The sequence below is a fragment of the Strongylocentrotus purpuratus genome, unplaced genomic scaffold, assembly GCF_000002235.5.
Source record: "Strongylocentrotus purpuratus isolate Spur 01 unplaced genomic scaffold, Spur_5.0 spur5_contig_835, whole genome shotgun sequence".
NCBI lineage: Eukaryota > Metazoa > Echinodermata > Echinoidea > Camarodonta > Strongylocentrotidae > Strongylocentrotus > Strongylocentrotus purpuratus.
In genome coordinates, this window is record NW_022145541.1 from 553,214 (window position 1) to 576,335 (window position 23,122).

The window sequence follows — 23,122 nt, forward strand, 5'->3', positions numbered from 1 at the left end:
AGTGCATTTTTTTGCTTGTATTAAGGTTCTCTTGGTGGCTGTATCGAGTCGCCACAATGGCTCAGACGGGGGTTCTCCTACTCACTGCTCCGTTAAATCATCTCCGTCAGCACATCCAGGTTATCCTCTCTAGTGCAGCTAAGAGCATACGACGGGTCCTCTATGTCCAGATCCAGCCTGGCCTGGACCTGGCAAAGACTGGTGCTTGCTTGCCGTTCCCAGTTTCGAGTGAGCTTGCCAGCTTCATCACACAGGTTTACTCCTACTCTGGGAACTCGCACCATTCTCTCGATGTCAGGATTCTTCTGAGTAATATCACATGCAACTTGGCCATTCCTTCCACAGGTGAATGATCAATAGAGTGGTGAAGTGTGACATCATCGAAAAACTGTTTTTAGAATTTCTCAATTTGAACTTCATTTTCCGAAAAAGCATCAATAATACCAATTGAATATGTTAAGTATTGGCTGAGATATGACCATCTGAATAAATAGATTCCCTATACTAGGGGCTCCGTGTTATTTTGCTCTGGTTCATAACATTGCGAACCAGAGCAAAATAACAGTGAGTTCCTATAGGAAATCTATTTATTCAGATGGTCATTTCTCAGCCAATACTTAACATATAATTGGTTTTTGACATTTGGACATTATTTTTAATGCTCTTTCGGCATTTTTTATGATGTCACAGCTTCGGTACTCTACACTGACATGTTCAATGAATAATATAATCCCTGTATTGGCTAATATCACAGGTTTGTGCCAAAGTTTATTTGAGGGAGGGCATATTGTTTGTGAGTCATAATTTTTGCTTGCCAGACAAAAGCTTCTTTATTTGCTTTACTGGGCACTGATTTAACACTTGCTTCCTAATTGATTGCTTTAAAAATGTACATCTATTTTTTTTCTCTAAATAAACTTTTCTGTCCACATATCTTTATAAGGTTGAATAAGGGTTTGGACATCTTCAACATAAACATTATACATGTACATAAAGCTGAGGAAAAACACATTATGGAAATGTAAAAAAGTGTAAAATTATATCTTGTGACCTTGTCCAGGATTTTTTGTGTGTGACACGTCTCATTTATTCATAAACAGTTCCAAGCTGTCCCCAGCTCCTCAGCTCCTCCCCTCAGCTGGTGATGACAGACAGTCTGCTGCCCTCAGATCAGATCCTGAGCCATCTCTCCCGGTGGATCGTCATCCAGCCCGAACCAAGGGTAGAGAAACTCTTCACCACACCTGCCACAGATGAAACAAAGTCTAACACAGCAGGATCAACTGCAAGAGCGGCAGCATCCAAAGGAACAGAATCAACGCTAGGTCAAGGAGACGGGGTCTTGAAGACATACAGACATGTTTGTCTTGGAGGAACCTTCGACAGGCTGCATGCAGGGCACAAGATACTGCTGTCAGATTCAGCGTTGAGAGCAACGGAGAAGATCACTGTGGGTGTCACTGATGGTCCCATGCTTGAAAGTAAGTAATGTTGCTTTTTTTCGCAGTACTTGCACATGTTTAATAAAGAGAACATTTTTTGCTGTCATAAATTGTCACTTTACTTACCCATATACTTTGCTGTATGGTACTATGTACATTGGGAATATAATTTCATCGGCCAAATGCTAGAGAATAAATGACATTAGCGACAATGTGATGAAAATCAATTTAGATTTTTATCCAAGGATGAATGATGATTGAACACAAATTTAGCGCCATGGACATTTACAGAGAGATTATAGCGCCAAACAGTGACAAGAATAGAAGTGCAGTTGTGGCATAAGATGGCATGCACTTCAGATCAACTTCATTACTTAAGGTTTATAAGGAAAGGCTCATCTTTATTATCCATTTAACAATGAAAATTCATTGTGTTACATGGTAATCAGGTAATCGGCAATGAGCAGCCTACATTTGAAATCCCTCTTGTAAGTTGTAGTAAAAAAAAAATAGCCTCTACTAGATAGTTAACTATTAATTGCCTTGAAAACGAGTGATTTTCTACTGATCGTAATATCATGAATCAAACTTTTAGCAGATTTCATCAAAAAGTAAAAGTTATTCACAAATGACACATCTTTGTTTTAATCTTAGATAAGACTTTGATGGAGCTGATCCTGCCTCTCGCAGAGCGCTTGGAAGGCGTCACTCAGTTCATCCAGGACGTAAAGCCCTGCCTCCTGCACAGCGAAGCAGTCGTACCCATCACAGATCCGTTTGGACCAAGTATTGTGGTTCCTGATATAGATTGTATCGTCGTCAGCGAGGAGACCAGGAAAGGAGGTGACAGCGTCAACAAGCGGAGGCTTGAAAAGGTAGGATTCTTTTCTGTATTTTCATCCTTGAAGTGAAATTGGTAAATTTCTGGAGTGTATCAAAAGGATACACAGTTTGCTTTATTGACTGCCCTAACCTTGCCCTTTTAGGTTTTGTTCTTTTGGGAATAATTTTATTTTTATCTGTGTAAAATTTGTCAACCAGAGCAACAATATGACTTATATAACGTTCATGAAAAGCGAACAGGGAGATGTATGCAGGCAGAAAGGCAAATGTTTTGTCTGATGCGGATTTAAACAAAAAAGAACAATCCTACATGTATATAGAATGATAGAATAGAGCTGTTTGTATAGAATCCAACAGATTACATAAAATACTGATAAGACAGAAAAGATATTCAACTGATATAATTTTCATACCTGGTGTATTTCAAATCAATAATTTGCTTGATGTTAGGATATAAATCCACACTCTCTTTTGAAAGCATTTTCCATGAGATGACTGAATGTTTACCTCATTTCATGTCTGCAATACAATGTTGTCTCGCCTTCATTTCAGAATATGACGGAGCTTTCTGTCCATTCAATAGACATCGTACCTGATCAGAACCATGCTCAACATGAGGAAGCTAAAGTCAGTTCATCTTCCACAAGAGCTAGACTTCTGGGGAAGCTACTACAAACACCCAAGGTTTGTTATCTATTTTCTCATCTAATTCATCCATGATAAAAGAGCTATACCAGGCAAATATCATTATTATTTAAATATTCTGAAACCAATATGTATATTAAATACATTAAAGCATAATGATAATACATTCATAAAATGCATTGTGTATATGTAAATAAATAATCATATGCATGTAGGCAAACATATAAAAAATTGTAAAACGTTAGTGTGATTCATTTTATGTTCTGTGTGCATTGTAATTGCAAAATTACTGTACCTTGGAAACAGAACTTCTGTGTATTACCATGGATCAAGAAAGATGAAACAAAATGAAATAGGATGGAGGAGATGGAGAGGAAGGAGGATTGAGAAGAGCGGAAGGAGAAGGAAGAGGGGAGGGGGGGGGGGGTGGGTAGGGTTAGGGAATGAGGAGGAGGGCGAGGTAAAATGCAAAGAGAAGGAGAGGAATGAAGAAGATGGGGAAGAATTGAAAAACAGAAAGTAATGAGAAAAATTAAAATCAAGTAGAATGAGAAGAAAAAAAAAAGAAAAAAAAGAGTATGCTATTCTGCTACTCCATCTACTGCCGACAGATAATGCTACATATCATATGTGACATTATCCATTGTGGCCATTTTACAGAGTAATTGCATATGATATGCAATTATTCTGTAAAATGGCGACTAACTGAAATGCCTAATGGGTTTACAGGTGTTAAATTGTAATGTGCCTCTAGCACAAATACTGTAGAAAGCAATATATGCAGGAATAAAAAAAGTGCTTTGGAGAAAAGTTAATCATCATTACTCAAAGAATAGCAAGAGCAATCTTTAATCCTATCCTCGTCACCTTACAGATAGTAGGAGAGAAACCAACCCCCTACATCATCGGCCTGACAGGTGGAATAGCCAGCGGGAAGTCATCGGTATGTAGAAGGCTTGAAGGGTTAGGTGCTGCTATCATAGACTGTGATAAGCTAGGTCATAGGGCGTACGAACCGGGCACGCTGGCACATCAACAGATCATTGAAGAGTTTGGACAAGGTAAAACTTCTTCTTCTTCTTCAAAGGAAAGTGCTGCTTCAAGGCCTTGAAGATTGCACAGATCCTTGCTTAGTCCCTTGCACCAGGCAGTTATTGAATTACACCAGGTCTTTTTTCATCCTCTGTTTTTTATTTATTGTCTGGGACACATGGCAGCCATATATAGATATACAAAAAGAAATAGAAATTCAAATATTTTCGCTTCAAAATAGAGTGATTATTCATTTATCCAATGAAATCCATTTGATGCTTTATTTTATCATTGTGTCTTCTTGTGGATATTATATACATATACAGGGTGTATCATAATAAAGGATATTGAAGTTTAATGACGATTTATATGAAAACTACTGATTTCATAATCAAGCACTTATGTCTGTTGTAAAGGACAGAATGTCCTCTTTTTAATGACACCCCAATCATACTTCTACTGTCACAGTTGACTGAATAACAAAGCATTGCTGTCCACCATGTGAAAGGTGCACTGTGCCAAGTTTGATAACATTTCCTTCTTAGACACATAATCCACTCATTGTTCAGCATTTCAATATGTCTGGGCTGACACAAGCACTAATCTTTGAATGCTAACTTGTCACAGTGCACCTTTCACATGGTGGACAGCAATGCTTTGTTATTCAGTCAACTGTGACAGTAGAAGTATGATTGGGGTGTCATTAAAAAGAGGACATTCTGTCCTTTACAACAGACATAAGTGCTTGATTATGAAATCAGTAGTTTCCATATAAATCGTCATTAAACTTCAATATCCTTTATTATGATACACCCTGTATATATATATATATTTCACATTTATACTTTTATTTGATTCTTGTTCGTCTACTTTTATTTGTATCATATATGTGATCTATTGCTTTGTCATCATATCTCAGGGTAATATATGGTTCCAGATTTGTTCCTTTCATAGTTAGGTAGTGTAAAGCTGAATTGTTTTCTCTTGGATTCATAAGATTTTTTTTTTCTCTCTCTAAAACCAATTTTCAGATGTTCTTGGTGAAGATGAGAGGATAAACAGAGCAGTACTTGGACCCAAAGTGTTCTCTAATCCAGCAAGACTGCAGGCCCTTAACAAGATAGTCTGGCCCTCAATCCAAAGGCTGGCTCAATCCCAGATTGATGAATACACTACACAAGGTAAGAAGGGCTTAAGGTCATGCTAGGACCCAAAGTGTTCTCTAATCCAGCTAGACTGCAGGCCTTTAACAAGATAGTCTGGCCCTCAATCCAAAAACTAGCTCAATCTCAGATTGATGAATACACTACACAGGGTAAGAACCGCTTACAGTCGTACAACCTTTGCTACGGTGACAAGTGCTCTGCGGTCGAAATACTATAGTAACTGAATTCTCAACTTCGACCCTAGACCATACATTATACCTAACCCATAACCCTATTCCTAACCAAAGCCCATTTGCAACTCTATCTTTTACCTATAATTGTTGACAAAATAAAGCCTGGAGTTGCTGAAGCATATGTCAAAGCAGCCTCTGTACTATTTGACTAGTTTATTTTGAGGATCTTGTGTTTTATTTAACTCTGCTTGAAACTGTATCCCTAGACTGTCGAATATACATACAGTGTGGATAATATTATTACACTTTATACACATCACATATATGGTTTTTCAATATTTCCCATGTTACTGCAGGTAAAACAATCTGCATTCTAGATGCTGCTGTTCTATTGGAAGCCAACTGGGATCAGTTCACCCATGAAGTATGGACGTGCATTATTCCAAAGAAAGAGGTATAGTTTTCACATAATATCTCAATTTGTATTCAGAGAGAGAGGAAAAAGGAGAGAGAGAGAGGGAGAGAGAAAGAGAGAGAGGGAGAAAGAGAGAGAGAGGGGGGGAAAGAGAAAGAGAGAGAGAGAGAGAGAGAGAGAGAGAGAGAGAGAGAGAGAGAGCAAAAGAGAGATTCACTTTACTATGTCTACAGGGGTTATAAATCAGGTAGTTCAGAATGGGCAAGGTCATGAATTTGTTTGAACAATTCTTTCTTAGTGCATTTACATCAGTTGGTCCAAGACAAATTCAGCTGCCTCAGATAACATTTAGTATAGCTGGACTAGTCATTTCTTTTAGTAAAAGTTATCTTGAGTTCTGGAAATGGAAATGGATTTCAGGAACGTCATTCTGTATTGTTGCTATGTCTGGCAGGCAGTACAGCGGATCGTGGAGAGGGATGGTCTGGTAGAGGATCGAGCTCTGCAGAGGATTGAATCCCAGATGACCAACGAGGAGAGGGTTGCTAGGAGTAATATGGTTCTATGTACTAATGTTGCTATGTTATTGTTGCTATGTCTGGCAGGCAGTACAGAGGATCGTGGAGAGGGATGGTCTGGTAGAGGAGCGGGCTCTGCAGAGGATTGAATCCCAGATGACCAACGAGGAGAGGGTTGCTAGGAATAATGTGGTTCTATGTACTAATGTTGCTATGTGATTGTTGCTATGTCTGGCAGGCAGTACAGAGGATCGTGGAGAGGGATGGTCTGGTAGAGGATCGAGCTCTGCAGAGGATTGAATCCCAGATGACCAACGAGGAGAGGGTTGCTAGGAGTAATGTGGTTCTATGTACTATATGGGAACCAGAAATCACACAGAAACAGGTATGTTGACCAGCAAGTAATAGAACAACAGTTACTCCTGCGAGAACTGCTTTGCCATAATTTCCTACCCTAACAGTGTTCTCAACTTTAACCCAGGACCCAACACTAGACCTGACCTAAAACTCTTATTGCAACCCTGACACTAACCCTATATTTTGATGTAATAAAGCGTGGAGCAATCATCATCAATGGTCGCTGGAGCAATAGACCAGTTCACGGTTAGCACATTACTGCAATGACCCCGAATATCCACAGATCTTCAAAACATGAAGAGGTCCCACTTTGTACATTTTGAAATAATCAGTCCTACAGCGATGGAGGTGCTATATAAATAGCCTTTGTTTCCCCTTTTCAAGAATACTTCCACCTGTGTATCATGGAGTGCACTGCTTGTGCATTAATGAATAATTAATACATAACTTTCATGAGCACGTATCCAGTATTTTGTCTCCGTGTATTTCACAATTTGTTCTGCAATGACCTTTATCTGCTGATGCTCAGACTGCAACTATGAGCTAGCTTATTGTCAGAGCACCTGGGGGAGTGTTTCACAAAGACTAAGATCGACTTTAAGTTGGACTGATGCCATTGTTTGCTCTCACCATTATGATATTTAGATAATATTATTTCCTTCAATAATGAATTATCAAATAAATGTAAATTCTGTTAATTTGTGATCATGATTTGTACGGCCCTTGAGAGACGATTGGTAAATGGTGAGAGCAAACAGTGGCATGAATGGCCTGCCTTAGTTAAGTCCAACTTAAAGTCGATCTTAGTCTTTATGAAACACTCCCCAGATCTTCTATATACTAGAACGGTTTGATGTAGGCTTTAGTCTTTTATCATCTGTTGAGAACCAGGAGGGCATTATTCAATTTGTATCCCTTAACATTGAGGTATTCCATGATTCTGTAAGGTGAAGGCAGGGCACAATAACAACTAGACGGAACTTTGACTGTGCACATTCGCAAATGATGCCTCCACCATAGAGCGATTTTACAAACCAAAACAGAGCAAACTTCAAATTTAAGTGTAATCCATTAACAGGTTCTCTGCGAGATACATACATGACCTAAGTTTGGCAGGAATCCATTAATCGGTTCTTGGGATAATGCGATCACAAGCTATTTTTCATACATAATGAGCACTGAGACCTTTGACCTTTGACGTCAAGACCCCAAAATCTAATCAATTCATCGGTTCTACAAGATACATACATGACCTAAGTTTGGCAGGAATCCATCACGAGAATGGGACGTATGTACCGACGGACGGACAACCCAAAAACATAACACCTCCTGCAACTTCGTAACAGAGGTATACAAATTAAATAATCTCAGAAAACCCAAATGAAATTATTATTTTGTACATTGCCAGATTTTTTTTTTTTTTTTTTTTTGGGGGGGACACACAACTGTGCGTTCTCTGTCTTTCCTACACCCAATCTTACCGTTGTTCAACGCCAAGATATAATGTTAGGCTATGTTTGTTCTTTCAGGTTGAGAAGGCGTGGTCGGGTCTCCAGGGGCGTCTCCAGAACCTGGGTAAACCTGAACAACCCAAGCTATAAAAGTAGACAGTGATCCAGCACCTTCAGTTGAGATGATGGACGGTTCTTCAAAGTGATGGTCAGATCTGAGAGTAATGTTTCAAAACCAAAGATGCGGATGGCTATAAGGGTATTAATTCATTTGAATTTAGGTAGGATCAAAGTTTGAGTTGAGTACTTGTCATGCAAATACATTGTGAATGAAATTGTCTGGAAGAAGCAATTTTGTAAAGGTTGATTATGTAGTGCATAAGAAGTGGTATATACTGTGAGGTGTCGGAATGATCAAAGTGACATTGATGTAATCTTGCTAAAAATCACATGCTATGCACACAGAAATGGATATATGGGACTACACATTGATGTGGCATGGGAGTTTGGTCCAAACCCTTTTTAAAAAAATATATTCCTTGTCATATTTCAAATATGAGAGGATAGGAAGGGTAATCCTTTGTAGGGGATGTTTGTTTAGGATGTTCTTCCAACTGATGTACAGATAACGAGAAAGCCCACAAATTATTTTCCATCTGACATCAGAATTTAACCTTCTCAGTGACAACCTTCTGCCTCTCAGGAGATGATCTATCATTTGAGTTCTGATATGAAAAATAATTCACCTTTGACAGAAAGAAAGATAAAACCATTCAGAGGTGCCATCACATTGCCTACTAGTCCCAGGTATGCATAACTGTGTTTGTGATTATCAATGAATATTATTTTTCTGCAATATTTCCTAATCTAGTTATGATTTTAATTATCCCAATATCCAGATGCATTGAGAAATTACTCCTACTCTTGGTATATTTTCTGTAGAATATTTTTTTCTCAAAAAGAAACTGCACTGCCAGTACTCTAAATGAATGTGTAAATATGTTGAAATTATTATATGGTGCTTTAAACAATTCATGCAAATTTTATAAAGCTGCATTTAAAACAAATGCAATAAGTGTTGGATAATGAATGTGACGGGGAATAAAATCATTGCACTACTGAACGCATTGACATTTATAAAAAGATGTATGTTATACAAAGAATGGTTGGTGTATACATGTATTAACTCAATTTATAGAAATGTATGTATATTTATGGTGATGGAAATACTACTGACTGTACTGTGCCTTAACTGCTGTATAGTGTATGACATTCAAATTACAAACATTAGTTGTTGCTAGGTAAAACAAACATTAAGACTTGCCCTACCCAACAACAGGTAATATATGCATTGTGCATTCTGACTATTGAAACACTGTTATTTGTAACAGGTGAATGAAATAATTTGTATCGAGGCACTTTAGTAAAAAATCTGGTTACATTACGAAAATGGCCTATTGCTATGCTGTCATCATCCTACAATAAACTAATTCTCAACTTCAACCTTGGAATAAACACCACACCTAACCCTAGACCTGTATCTTCTATAAACCAAAGCCCTGAGCATTCGTAGCTGGAGCATATGTCAGAGCAATCCCTTAACTCATATTAAGATTTTAAAGAATTTCAGCTGCATTTCAGTGGCGAAAAAAAAAAAATCACAATTTGTATGAACAAAAATGATTTCGAACTTCTCACTATACACACATTGCCAATTAAATGGAATTTCATACTTATTTTAAGTTTAAAATCACTGGTATCAACCCTCATTGTAACACAAAAAAAGTAGACACAGGGTATGTAGAAACTTCTGGTTTGTCTTCTCATGCCCTTGATATTTTTCTTTAGGGTTGTGAATCAGAAGATTTGTTGTCAATACACAAAATGTAAGCAATTGCTCTGATTGTGTTGAGACTGGTGGAAGTAATTATTGTATATTCAATGATGCAATGATATTCATGTTGTCTGTTATGGATGGAGAGATGAATTAATTAGGGCCAAACTGACAAGTCAGTTATACTCTAGTACTGGTGGTGGTTGTTTGTACTTTGTTATTTTTGTATTGTTATCCATAAATAATCACTATTAGAAAGTGTTACATACTGATACCTGCAAATTGATTTTTTTTTATTCAAAATGACCTGTGCAAGATTGCAAATATCTGGACCCTATTTCATAAGCTTGTTATCAATACCTGTTATAAGTTACTGAAATCGTGGCATTTGATTGGCTGAGAGCAAATTTGTCATAGATATTTAGCATTTGTTATTGATAACAAGTTTTATGGAACAGGGCCTTGATGCACAGTGGAATGTGTTTTTTAAACGAGACAAAGCAATGAAAAGCTGTCAATCGAATAATTATTATCGTACCTAATACCTATGCATTCCTAATAATTTACGTACTTGTAGTCTGTTAGTGTTGGGAATTGTTCAACTTCGTACTACACTGTACTGTATGTCAGGCAAATATGCTATACATCTCCAACTATTTTTCGCTCCTTCACTTTGTCTTAAGAATACAAAGTTCTCTTCTCATTCTTTGCATTTACCCCCATTACCAAGTCCCTCAGAGAGGACTTACTGCCATTGGTCCCCTGGTTACTTACTTAAATGTATACATGCTTTCTTAGCAGTCGGGTAAAACAATCATCATCATCGTCATCTTTATTCTGCATTTCGTATTTTGTCCTCTGTGAGAACAAAATGCATCTTTTATGAAATTCAGGTTTTTTTTCTTTTAAGACAGCACAAGTATCGCCGCAGCACAATGTAATTCATTGCCTTTCATTTTATCTGTCATGATATTGATAATGGTTTTTCAAAAAAATGTGCAATATGATTTCAACAACTTGATAATCCATTTCAGATGTAATCTGCTTCAAAACAAGGTAAACTTTCACCTTTATGTTTCCTGCTGGTCTATTTTGATTTGCGTTGATGAACACTGAAAGAATACCAAATTCAGCCCACATTGTATAATACTTCATGTCTCTGATTTGTCAGTATTATACAGAGTTAGAAAACAGTAATCAATATATTGTTATCAAATCGACATGGCTAAATAAATTTACCTTTAACTTTGTCATTGTAGAAGGGACATTATAATAAAATAAATGTGAATCTTGGTGTCATTCAAGGCCTGGTACAAACATTATTGTAGTATTCATAAATTTGGAATTTTTGTAAAAGTTTGAATTTTGTTCTCAAAGAACAAAGTTAAATTTATGTAATTTGACATTGCATTTTTATTAGATAAAAATTATTGTGTTAAAATGATTAAATAAAATATATATATATATATATAATACTGTTTTATATGTTTGTGTTTGTGTACTTTCTCGATTTTCTCTTTACCCTTTCCTCTGCATATTTAATTAATTTAGTACTTGTACTTAAACATAAACATAAACATAAACATATAGACAAACTAATAGTTCAATCACGTTTTTATGTTTATTCTCAAACATTTTCTCTCAAGCCACATACATTTAATAAACTCAAGGAAAATTATTTTCATGTTACGATACAGCCTGCTCGTCATACAGTTTTTTTCAGTCTTGAAAAATCTTATATATTGTTTGTAAAAAAAGAACACATCCATCAAGTCACTTTTGCCTAGCGTTTTTATTTGCAGTTATGTGATACTGAAACAGAATTTGACAAATATATCATAAAGCTCAATCTCAGTAGGAAGTGCCTTGCTGTCTAGCCAATTGTTTTACCCAAGAGAGAGCATTCTTGATCGCAGATAAGTTTATTTTGGGGAAAATGTGCTTTCATTATTGTTCAAAGCGCCATCTTATTTTGATATATTTTGATAATTTTGTTTTGAAATTGACGATGACAGTCTTGGATTATGACAACTATAAATAATAATATTGTCATAACAGAAGAAAAAATAAAAGAAAGTACTAGGAATTGTTATCAATTCGAGATGAAAGTTATTTTTTACATCGTCGTCTAGTATAATCATAGAGAATTTTGATTCATTACGGCCAAGTCTGCCACTGAAGTTATTTGTTTAAATAATCGTCATCTGGAGAGTCTTGATGGGCATTGAGCTAAATTATTTGTCGTAAAATTTGGCATGTGCGTTTACTCTTTAAATTGAGCTTTTCAATCACGTTTAACACTATCATATTTTTAATCGAATCATTACCATCCCGTATGTATTTGAGTAATCTTTAGATCATCCTTTTTCCCCTTGAGAGTTCTTGGATGCATCATGCTCTATCCTCTCACTTAAAAGAAATGATGTTTTATCCGTTTTGTAAATAAAAAAGCTTTGTATCATCATCATGTTTCCTTTCATGGAGAGGATATTTTTCTTAATCCTTGTTATCCTGGTGTCACTGAGAGTGTTTTTAATGATGGGTGCCGAGATCGGTCTCCGTGCCGTACTCTGGTAGATTAGTTCCCCGATGACGATAAAAACCTTTCATGACATGCTCGATGCGGGCGTGCTCGCGTGTCGTCTTCTCTAACGGAGGGCGATGACCGTAGGCTGATGAGGAAAGAGCTGGGACGGCTTTGGACGATTCCTAAGAAAAAGGATTAGATGAAGATAGTTGTCGGTTTTATATCAGTTGACAAAGAATAATGATATTATTGATATGTTGGGAAAGAATAAATGAATGCAATCTTAACTTTGGTCATCATTGACCGACGGCAATCATCTTCTTTAATGGTAGACCGGCTGGCCTAAGCATGTCATTAATAAGATCATAACCAATGTCATCTTTATTGTTGTAGGTAGAAACACAATAATCGTAATCCTCATTATCGACATCATTGTCAACATCACCTTTAATCATTAATGTTGTCATCATCATTACCACCATCAACATCATAATCATCATCATCATCATCATCATCATCATCATCACCACCACCATCATCATCACCACGAACACTACCGTCCTCATCGCCGTCATCGTCAGTTCGTCACCATCACTACCTTGCAACCTTTATCATCACCATCTTCATCATCGTAACCACCACCACCACCATCACCACTACCATCATCACCACTTACCTCCTCATAAACTTTGAGCCCCCGTGTGTGTTCGCGATCATCCCGGTGTAACTTATTCTGGTAGCCATGTTTGACGTGAAAGAGTCGGTCATAAGTCGAGTTCGTCTCGTGCTGATGAAAAGGAAAGAATGAACAAAAGGTTATTACTGACGATAAACAAGAGTTGCTGATAAATGAAGACACACTAACTCGTCTAGATCAACGCTGTCGAAATCGCATGTGTTTAATTTTTTTGGGTCTACTTCTGTATAAATACATTACTGCACCCTGATAATTCTGAAAGAATTATTAATAATTTCACAATCTTCACCTCAACTCGAGGGTCTCTTTGAGATTTTAATGATGATCTTACTGATTTTGAACGACAGATGCATCTGATATTTTAATGATATGCTGTATTTTCTTATCAAAACAAATTGTTCGTTCACTAAGCTAAGGGTTTGGAGCCTAAAACTTGATTTTCGGACAAGAGACTATAAACAGCACCCCTCCCTTGAAATTAGTAAGCGATCATGTTCAGATCCCGGCCCCTCCCAATCAGTGTTAATTAGGGTACGCGTATGCATGTTCCCTCCCTTTGAAAGCACCCCACCTATCTCTGGTGTGTAAAGTCAATACGGGCCGGATTTTTGAAAGCACCCCCTATCTCCGGTGTCTTTAAGTCAATACGGGCCGGACTTTGTTGCGTGAAAAGTAACCCCTATACCGGAGATTTTGGAAACACAAATGCGGTCCCTCCGACCCCGGAGTGTTGGGGGGGGGGGGGGGGGGGGGTTGGGCCGGGGTTTCTGATTATGATATTAATTTAAGTGGTGACAGTTATCAATTAGGCCTACGTGGAACATAAAGTTTATCAAAACCTTTTTGTTATTGTTGAAGTAAATGATTTCCTTCATCTCTCCTGTTTCCTGGGATGTTTGCTGGTTCTCGCTCTCTTTGTATATCCCAGATAGACCACCCTTGGCCGCTAGATGACGCTTCCTGATTCGCTGCTCCCTCTGTAACGACGATGAATTCAAAATAGATCTTAGACATGGCTACGTCGTTTTCATGTTTTTTGTTTTTGTTTCTTGAAAGCCCCATTGCACTACTTTTAGCTACTTAATTGCGCCATATAGCAAACAATGCCTAATCGGTGACCATTGGTCCCCCATGGTACCCCTTTTTCTTAAGTTAATTGAGAGATGATTTGATGACGCCTTAGCAATTTTAAAACTTTCATTTGATATCTTACATAATTTTATACGAACAAGTGAACGAATAACAAAAAAAAAAAAGAAAAAGAAAAACAAATGCCGGCTCCATCGCTTTCTTAAGCCGCCTTTTTGTGAACGTAAAAAGAGATAGAATTGATATAGAGAGAAACGAGAGAAAATGAGAGAAGAGGATACATCTTCAAAGAAGGTAAAGAATAATGAATGATGACTCACCCCAACAATTTCGACCCAGAGGAGTTTTTGTTGCTGGGGGGTTAGATGGCTGAGTCCATAGTTTGACATACCCTTCCCTTCTCCGGGGTAGGCCATCTTGACAAATTGCTAATTCGACCCCTGTTTCAACCAGTAAATGTTATAATGCGATGCTTTTTGAGCCGCTGCTGCCGTCTGTGTTTATTGACGAGTCAAGTTGATAAATACCGTGTTTACACAGTGATCCGCATCGAGGGTTGAACCCGGGTTGAAGCCGCGAGGGGATTCATGAAGCCGGGTTGAAGCCTGCAGTTTTATGTGTGTAAACGGGATCCCAGTGAGGATTGAAGCCGGGTTGAAGCCGCCCCTTGAATCCACCAGAATTGCAGGTCTCAACCCACCTCGTGGCTTCAACCCTGCAACTTTATGTCGTGTAAACGGGATCTGATCCGCCTCGAGGGTTGAAGCCATGTGGGCCGACGTGAGCAGCCAATGAAAATGGTAGTACTGACAATGACAATGCATGACAATGACAATTTATTCTCAATTTATTCTCAATTTTCAATTTATTTATACTGATATGCGCGCATAGCTTTCCTTTAAGCGCAATAGGCCGCGCGTATATGTTACTGGACCCCCAGCTGAAGCTGAAGCTGACGAAGGTCAAATTCCCTGTATTGTGACGTCATTGCGATCCGTCTCGAGGGTTGAAGCCGCCTTTTTTTTCTTCTGCTGTGTAAACACGATCACATTTGCGCGCTTTAGTGGCTTCAACCCCTTCGTGGCTTCAACCCGGCTTTTTATTTATTTATTTATTTCTAATATTTTGACAGGGTAGCCCATTCACCAACAAGTGGTGGTCTTCCATGGGGCCCAACATATTTACATCGTTTATAACATTTATACAGAACAGTTACAAAAATAATACTCGTTTGCAAAATAAATATAATCATTAACCTAGTAAACAGTAATGTCAATAGGAAAATATTAATTAAGTCGCAATTATGTGAATAAGTCATGTAAATATTACAGAACATGCACGTAGTGTATGTACGGCTGAACCATTCACAAATTACAACTTTGTTTAAACAATCTCTTAAATGAATTGACAGAGGAAGCCTCTGTCAATTCGAGGCGGATCACTGTGTAAACACGGTATATGTTTATCTCTGGTATAAATCCATGTTACGCGGGTGACCACTTACGTCACAATGCAGTGCGCGAAATACACTTGCCGCGCCTGGCATCGTCTTTGTTGCGTCACATGTTTATTGCGCTTGCGCTATCTGTGTGCCACCTTCAAGTTCACATAAAATGTTTAGTCTATATATCTCGGCTAGATCTACATCTAGAGATCTACGTAACATGAACAATAATAAAAGAAGAAGAAGAAGGAGAAGATGAAGAAGGAATGATAACGTCATCATTGCTCAGAATTTGAGAAACATCATGCCGGCGTAATACATAACAGAGCCTTTTGTGGCGACATTTTTCAAAAAGCGACTCAAATACTTAATATCTTGTACTTAATATCATTTGTATCATCAGTTTGATGTTGTTATTATTATTATTATCTTTAATAAGTAGTTCTTTTAATTTTCTTATCTGTCTGTAAATATTACTATTTTAACTTATTAATGTTATACATGTCTGTAAGGGACCCCACTGGAAATAAGCTCTCGAGCTTTCGTGGGTTATCCTGTTCAAGCTGACTTATTTTTGACCTGTTATTATTGTGTATTGTTGTATGTTGGAAGCTTGTCGAATAAAAATCAATCAATCAATCAATCAGGTGTCTTGATAACATTTCACCGATTGATTTATCGCTTAAACGCTTGAAATACAAAAAAAAAAAAGTCATTTTGCAAAGTGATTTACATTCGTATCTTCGGAAGATGCCTCAAACTTGTTAATGTTTTCTATTTCAAGCATGCCGAATATTATGGGATTTGCTATATTGAGCGAAATTAAGTTATGATTTTATGTTTTCTTTCGTAATAATTATAATGAATATCTTCCTATATTCTATCAGAGTCTCTTTTCCCTTTCCTCGGGGGGGGGGGGGGGGGGGGGGGGGGGTAGTGAGCACTATTTTTTTTTACCTCAAAAATATGACCCCCCCCCTTGAGCGCCAGGGAGGGGGGGGGGGGGGAGGCCCATCTCCAAAAAAGGTAAAATTAACGTTAAATAATGTAATGTTGTTATCAGTTTTGAAAAATCTTATATATTGTTTGTAAAAAAAAAACATCCAACAAGTTTCTTGAGCATAGTGCATTTATTTGCGGTTATGTGATACTGCAACAGAATTGGACAAATATATCATAAAGCTCAATCTCAGTAGGAAGTGCCTTGCTGTCTAGTCAATTGTTTTACCCAAGAGAGAGCATTCTTGATCGCAGATAAGTTTATTTTGGGGAAAATGTGCTTTCATTATTCAAAGCTCCGTCTCACTTTGAAAAACCATCGATAATTTGTTTTACAATAATTTGACGATGACAGTCTTGGATTATGACTACTATAAATAATAATATTGTCATAAAAGAAGTACTAGGAATTGTTATCAATTCGAGATGAAAGTTATTTTTTACATCGTCGTCTAGTATCTCATCTAGAATCTTGATTCATTACGTCTGCCTCTGAAGTTATTTTTTTTAAATAATCATCATCTGGCGAGTCTTATTGGTCATTAAGCAAAATTATTAGTCGTAAAATTTGGCATGTACAGCGAATACTCTTTAAATTTAGCCTTTAACGATATATTTTGAATCAAATCATTACCATCCCGTATGTATTTGAGTAATCTTTAGAATCACTGAAAACTGTGAAATGATGTGTTATCCATTTTGTCCATAAAAAAAACTTTGTATCATTATCATGCTTCCTTTCATGGAGAGGATATTTTTTTCAATCCCTGTTATCCTGGTGTCACTGAGAGTGTTTTTAATGATGGGTGCCGAGATCGGTCTCCGTGCCGTATTCTGGTAGATTAGTTCCCCGATGACGATAAAAACCTTTCATGACATGCTCGATGCGGGCGTGCTTGCGTGTCGTCTTCTCCAACGGAGGGCGATGACCGTAGGCTGATGAGGAGAGGGCTGGGACGGCTTTGGACGATTCCTATAACAAAGATAAGATGAAGACAGTAGTAGTAGGTTTTATACCAGTTGAGAAAAATTATTGAAATGATGGGAAAGAATAAATGAATGCAATCTAATTTTGACAGTTTATAGTATCTCACAAGAAACAAGTTGAGTTTCTCTTAATTTTGGTCATCATTGACCAAAATTGACGATAATTGTCTTCATTAACTGGGCTATCATTAAAATGGTAGACCTAAGCATGTCACTAACATCGCAACCAATGTCATCTTCATTGTTAGGTAGAAAGACAATAATCGTAATCCTCATTATCGATATGATCATCAATATAATATCTAAATCATTGATGTTATCATCATCATCATCACCATCGCCATCATCACCAAAATCATCATCATCGTCATCATCATCATCATCATTACCATCACCATAACCGTCATCACTATCATCATCATCGATCATCATCATCATCACCACCAACACTACCGTCCTCATCGCCGTCATCGTCAGTTCGTCACCATCACTATACCTTGCAACCATTCTTATCATTAATATCTTCATCATCGTTACCATCACCACCACCATCACCACTACCATCATCACCACTTACCTCCTCATAAACTTTAAGCCCCCGTGTGTGTTCGCGATCATCTCTGTGTAACTTATTCTGGTAGCCATGTTTGACGTGAAAGAGTCGGTCATAAGTCGAGTTCGACTCATGCTGATGAAAATTAAAGAATGAACAAAAGGTTAATTATTACTGACGATAAAACGATAAGAGTCTCAGTAAATTAAGACACACTAACTCTTTCAGATCAACACTGTCGAAATCGCATGTGTTGAATTATTTGTTTTAATACAGTGCTGCACCCCGATAATTCTGAAACGATTATTCACCTCAACTCGAGGGTCGCTGTGCGATTTTAATGATTATCTAACTGATTTTGAATGCTCGATCGATACATCTGATATTTTAATGGTATGCTGTATTATAACGCACACAATTTTCTTATCAAAACAAATTGTTCGTTCACTAAGCTAAGGATTTTGATCCAGGTACTTGATTTTCGGACAAGAGACTATAAACAGCACCCCTCCCTTGAAATTAGTAAGCGATCATGTTCAGATCCTGGCCCCCTCCCAATCAGTGTTATTTAGGGTACGTGTATGCATGTTCCCTCCCTTTGAAAGCACCCCTCCTACCTCTGGTGTGTAAAGTCAATACGGGCCGGATTTTTGAAAGCACCCCCTATTTCCGGTGTCTATAAGTCAATACGGGCCGGACTTTGTTGCGTGAAAAGTAACCCCTATACCGGAGATTTTGGGAACACAAATGCGGTCCCTCCGACCCCGGAGTGTTGGGGGGGGGGGGGGGTGGGCCGGGGTTTCTGATCATGATATTAATTTAAGTGGTGACAGTTATCAATTAGGCCTACGTGGAACATAAAGTTTATCAAAACCTTTTTGTTATTGTTGAAGTAAGTGATTTCCTTCATCTTTCCTGTTTTCTGGGATGTTTGCTGGTTCTCGCTCTCTTTGTATATCCCAGATAGACCACCCTTCACAGCTAGATGACACTTCTTGATTCGCTGCTCCCTCTGTTATGACGATCAAATCAAATTAGATCTTAGACATGGCTAGGTTGTTTCATGTTTTAATATTTGTAATCATACTTTTTTTAAAGAGTGCTAGTACTATGGTGTAGAATGTGTTTAAAGTCCATTTAAGGGACTCGTAACTTATATGAGGAAAATCCCAAAAGATTATTTCATAGAAACTATACCATTGACTTAAAATCAGTTTAGATTATAATATTTTAAAAGACGACCATCCCCTCTAGCTCGCACCCTCCCTCCCACCCCTTCCTTATCTTGTTAGTGTTGTGCCTGTCCTTTATTTGCTTCATTTGTCGTACCATGCCTTATCCATTTTTAAATTTAAATTTGATTTCTTACACATTTCATACAAAAAAGTGAACACAAAAAGCAAAAAAAAAAAAGAAGCAAAACAACAAAACAACTGTCCCCCCTCTGCTTTCTTGAGCCGCCTTTGTGTGAACATAAAAAGAGATAGAATTGATACAGAAAGAACTTGTTTTCCCAAATGTAATCGTCCACCCTCTACCACCTCTAGTGTTCTTCGGAGTATTTAGGAGGAAAAGAATCCAAGATCCAAGAGAAACGAGAGAAAAGGAGAGGAGAGGGTATAATTCATCTTCAAAGAAGGTAAATAAAAATGAATGATGACTCACCCCCACAATTTCAACCCAAAGGAGTTTTTGTTGCTGGGAGGTTTGTTGGCTGGGTCCATAGTTTGACATACCCTGCCCTTCCCCGGGGTAGGCCATCTTGACAAATTGCTAATTCGACCCCTGTTTCAACCAGTAAATGTTATAATGCGATGCTTTTTGAGCCGCTGCTGCCTTCTGTGTTAATTGACGAGTCAAGTTGATTATGTTTATCTTTGGTATAAATCCATCTTACGCGGGTGACTACTTACGTCACAATGCAGTGCGCGAAATACACTTGCCGCGCCTGGCATCGTCTTTGTTGCGTCACATGTTTATTGCGCTTGCGCTATCTGTGTGCCACCTTCAAGTTCACATGAAAATAATGTTTAGTCTATACATCTCGGCTAGATCTACATCTAGAGATCTACAAACATAAACAATAATAAAAGAAGAAGAAGAAGAATGAGAAGAAGAAGAAGGAATGATAACGTCATCATTGCTCAGAATTTGAGAAACATTATGCCGGCGTAATACATAACAGTGCCTTTTGTGGCGACATTTTTCAAAAAGCGATTCAAATACTTAATATCTTGTACTTAATATCATTTGTATCATCAGTTTGATGTTGTTATTATTATTATTATCTTTAATAAGTAGTTCTTTTAATTTTCTTATCTGTCTGTAAATATTACAATTTTAACTTATTAATTTTTATACATGTCTGTAAGGGACCCCATTGGAAATAAGCTCTCGAGCTTTCGTGGGTTATCCTGTTCAAGCTGACTTATTTTTGATCTGTTATTATTGTATATTGTTGTATGTTGGAAGCTTGTCGAATAAAAATCAATCAATCAATCAATCGGGTGTCTTGATAACTTTTCATCGATTGATTTATCGCTTAAACGCTTGAAATACCAAAAAAAAAAAATCATTTTGCAAAGTGTTTTACATTCGTATCTTCGGAAGATGCCTCAAACTTTTAAATGTTTCTATTTCAAGCATGCCGAATATTATGGGATTTGCTATATTGAGCGAAATTGAGTTATGATTTTATGTTTTCTTTTGTAATAATTATAATTAATATCTTCCTATATTCTATCAGAGTATTCTTCATTTGGTTGAGGGTGTTGAAAGAAAATGATACATTTTCCGTGAACAAACGCAATAAATTACCTAAAATAAGACTATAAGCGCATTAACACTTAAGTCACTACATGTCATTGAGAGTATACCCAAATGGTCACTTTCTTACACCATGTTTCCACAGGCCACCGGTAAAGTAATGATGTTTTTATATCTTGTATAGAACGCGCCGTTAGAGAGTGCATGATGGTGCCACTTGTCACGTCATTGTGACCGTACGATTCCCCATTACCCCCCCCCCCCGCATCCCACCACCACTTGCACCCCACCGCATCCCCCTAACCAGACCACCACCTTATATCAGCCCCCCCCCCCCCGCCCTCAGGGTTGACACTGACAGTATAACTGATGCATTAAAGCAGGTAGTATACCGGACCCGGCAGAATAGATCCATCAATATTTTAAGCAGGCCAATGGTATTTTATTGGTTTATTCCGTGACCTGGGTTTACTTTTTCAAAGAGTCCATTAATGTTGCGTATTTTTCTTAAATCTTATAAAATGTCCCTCTAGTTTATTATCCGAGGAACCCCTACCATGCGTACGAATGCAGGGGTACAGGAAAAGTCCCCCCAGCCCCCACCACCATCTTGATCCCCCAGGGGTGACCATGACTGAAAGTGGGTTGTCCGCTTGAATCATCACATATAGATCAATCATTCTAAACCAGGCCAGTGGTACTTCATTGGTTTTAATCCGTGACCAGCGTCAGAGAAATTGTCTCTTTCCTGATTCTTAAAGAGCACATAAGCCCCTTTAAGTTTATTCTCCAATACACCCCAATGGTACAGGAGAGGTCCCATCCCCCACCGCACCCCACCATCATCTCGACCCCCCAGGCTTGACAATGACTGAAAGTGGGTTGTCCGCTTGAATCCTCATTTTAGATCGATCATTTTAAACCAGGCCAGTGGTACTTCATTGGTTAATTCCGTGACCAGCGTCAGAGAAATGTTCTCTTTCCGGATTATTAGAGAGTATATAAGTCCCTCTATAGTTTATTCTCCAATACACCCCAAGGGTAAAGAAGAGATCCCCCACTGCATCCCAGCACCATCTTGATCCCTCAGGGGGTTACAATGACTGAAAGTAGGTTGTAGGACCCAGCATCACATTGGATCAATCAATTTAAACCAGGCCAGTGGTACATGTACTGTGACCAGCGTCAGAGAAATGGTCTCTTTCCCATTCTTAGAGAGCATACACCGCAAGGGTACAGGAGAGCCCCCCCCCCCCACTCCGCACTCCCGTACCCCACCACCATCTTGATACCCCCAGGGGTGACAATGACTGAATGTAGGCTGTCTGCTGGACCCATCATCATATGAGATCAATCAATTTAATCCAGACCAGGCTGATATTTATTGGTTTATTGCGTGACCGGCATTCACTTTATTCAAGCATTATCTTCGCATTGACTCGAAACGCCAAACTCAGCTGTGTCCAGTGGGCAGGTGGTATAGGGTGGGTTAAACCATTGCGAGGTTTGGGCGTCATGGAGGGGTGGGGAATGGGGGAGGGGGAGCAGCTAGGGACGTTCCTGCTCTTAATTTGTGGATGACCATCATTCTCTCTATTTATTCATTTTTTCTCGCATTGACTCGAAGCGTCATCATGGTCATATTAAAGCGTTGAGCAGATGGCGTAGTGTATATCCATTTAGGGGCACATGCTTCAAGGGGGGGGGGGGGGGTGGGTGCACTGGTCTTCAGTAACGATGACCAGTATTCATGCGCCTCGGAATAGAATTATCTAGATAGACGGCGCTATAGAAATGCCTATTATTATTATTATTATTCATTATTTATTCCTTTTTTCTCGCATTGACCCAAAATTATGTCATGCCATATACAGATGTATCATTTGAACAGAATGTTTAGTCGTTAGTACATGATAACCTTTGTTATCCAGTGCATCCTAATATTGTTTATATTTTATTTTCGCCATTAAGGATGGAAAGCAGGTTTACAAATAAAACAATTTTACAAATGAAAAGCAATTGTGCTTTTGTTCCTCCTTTCTTCGATACCTTGTTTCTTCTACCTCTCCTCTCCTTCTTGTCCTTCTTCTTTATAATCATCATCATCATTATACCTTTTTCTTTCTTTCTTAAAACAAATATTGTTCTTCTTCTTTCTTTAAAAAAGAAATCTTCCCCAGTTTT

General features: G+C 38.1%; 3 protein-coding genes across 4 annotated transcripts; 1 reads left to right on the forward strand and 2 right to left on the reverse strand.

The window, feature by feature from the left end:
* Positions 1-34: 34 nt before the first annotated feature.
* LOC115923837 (bifunctional coenzyme A synthase-like) lies at positions 35-11,346 on the forward strand. 2 transcript variants are annotated; one of them, XM_030985211.1, is made up of 9 exons: positions 35-345; positions 1,101-1,481; positions 2,097-2,317; positions 2,838-2,969; positions 3,805-3,991; positions 4,994-5,143; positions 5,658-5,755; positions 6,473-6,619; positions 8,121-11,346. In XM_030985211.1, exons 1-9 carry the CDS (start codon positions 57-59, stop codon positions 8,190-8,192), a joined length of 1,677 nt encoding a protein of 558 aa, XP_030841071.1. In that variant the 5' UTR covers positions 35-56; the 3' UTR covers positions 8,193-11,346. The 2 variants fall into 2 exon arrangements, with proteins under 2 accessions (XP_030841071.1, XP_030841076.1); XM_030985216.1 differs by lacking the exons at positions 6,473-6,619; positions 8,121-11,346 and adding an exon at positions 6,322-6,464.
* Positions 11,347-12,245: 899 nt separating this feature from the next.
* Positions 12,246-14,605, reverse strand: LOC105438073 (uncharacterized protein C5orf49-like). The gene is made up of 4 exons (XM_030985039.1): positions 14,510-14,605; positions 13,940-14,077; positions 13,080-13,190; positions 12,246-12,585 (listed from the first exon to the last, which is right to left on the reverse strand). The coding sequence occupies exons 1-4, from the start codon at positions 14,603-14,605 to the stop codon at positions 12,409-12,411; spliced, it is 522 nt and encodes a 173-aa protein (XP_030840899.1). The 3' UTR covers positions 12,246-12,408.
* Positions 14,606-17,394: 2,789 nt separating this feature from the next.
* On the reverse strand, positions 17,395-19,996 carry LOC115923710. The gene is made up of 4 exons (XM_030984957.1): positions 19,838-19,996; positions 19,047-19,184; positions 18,197-18,301; positions 17,395-17,605 (listed from the first exon to the last, which is right to left on the reverse strand). The coding sequence occupies exons 1-4, from the start codon at positions 19,931-19,933 to the stop codon at positions 17,429-17,431; spliced, it is 516 nt and encodes a 171-aa protein (XP_030840817.1). The 5' UTR covers positions 19,934-19,996; the 3' UTR covers positions 17,395-17,428.
* Between the last annotated feature and the right edge of the window lie 3,126 nt (positions 19,997-23,122).

Excerpts from the sequence above, each read along its gene's own strand:
- LOC115923837 (XM_030985211.1), top strand. The coding sequence starts at position 57 with ATGGCTCAGACGGGGGTTCTCCTACTCACTGCTCCGTTAAATCATCTC. Across the intron at positions 2,970-3,804 it reads AGCTACTACAAACACCCAAG|ATAGTAGGAGAGAAACCAAC; the intron begins GTTTGTTATCTA and ends GTCACCTTACAG. Across the intron at positions 6,620-8,120 it reads CAGAAATCACACAGAAACAG|GTTGAGAAGGCGTGGTCGGG; the intron begins GTATGTTGACCA and ends TTGTTCTTTCAG.
- LOC105438073 (XM_030985039.1), bottom strand. The coding sequence starts at position 14,605 with ATGGCCTACCCCGGAGAAGGGAAGGGTATGTCAAACTATGGACTCAGC. Across the intron at positions 13,191-13,939 it reads ACTTCAACAATAACAAAAAG|CACGAGACGAACTCGACTTA; the intron begins GTTTTGATAAAC and ends CCTTTTCATCAG. Across the intron at positions 12,586-13,079 it reads GGCTCAAAGTTTATGAGGAG|GAATCGTCCAAAGCCGTCCC; the intron begins GTAAGTGGTGAT and ends CCTTTTTCTTAG.
- LOC115923710 (XM_030984957.1), bottom strand. The coding sequence starts at position 19,933 with ATGGCCTACCCCGGGGAAGGGCAGGGTATGTCAAACTATGGACCCAGC. Across the intron at positions 19,185-19,837 it reads TTTGGGTTGAAATTGTGGGG|AGGGAGCAGCGAATCAAGAA; the intron begins GTGAGTCATCAT and ends TCGTCATAACAG. Across the intron at positions 18,302-19,046 it reads ACTTCAACAATAACAAAAAG|TCGAACTCGACTTATGACCG; the intron begins GTTTTGATAAAC and ends CATCAGCATGAG.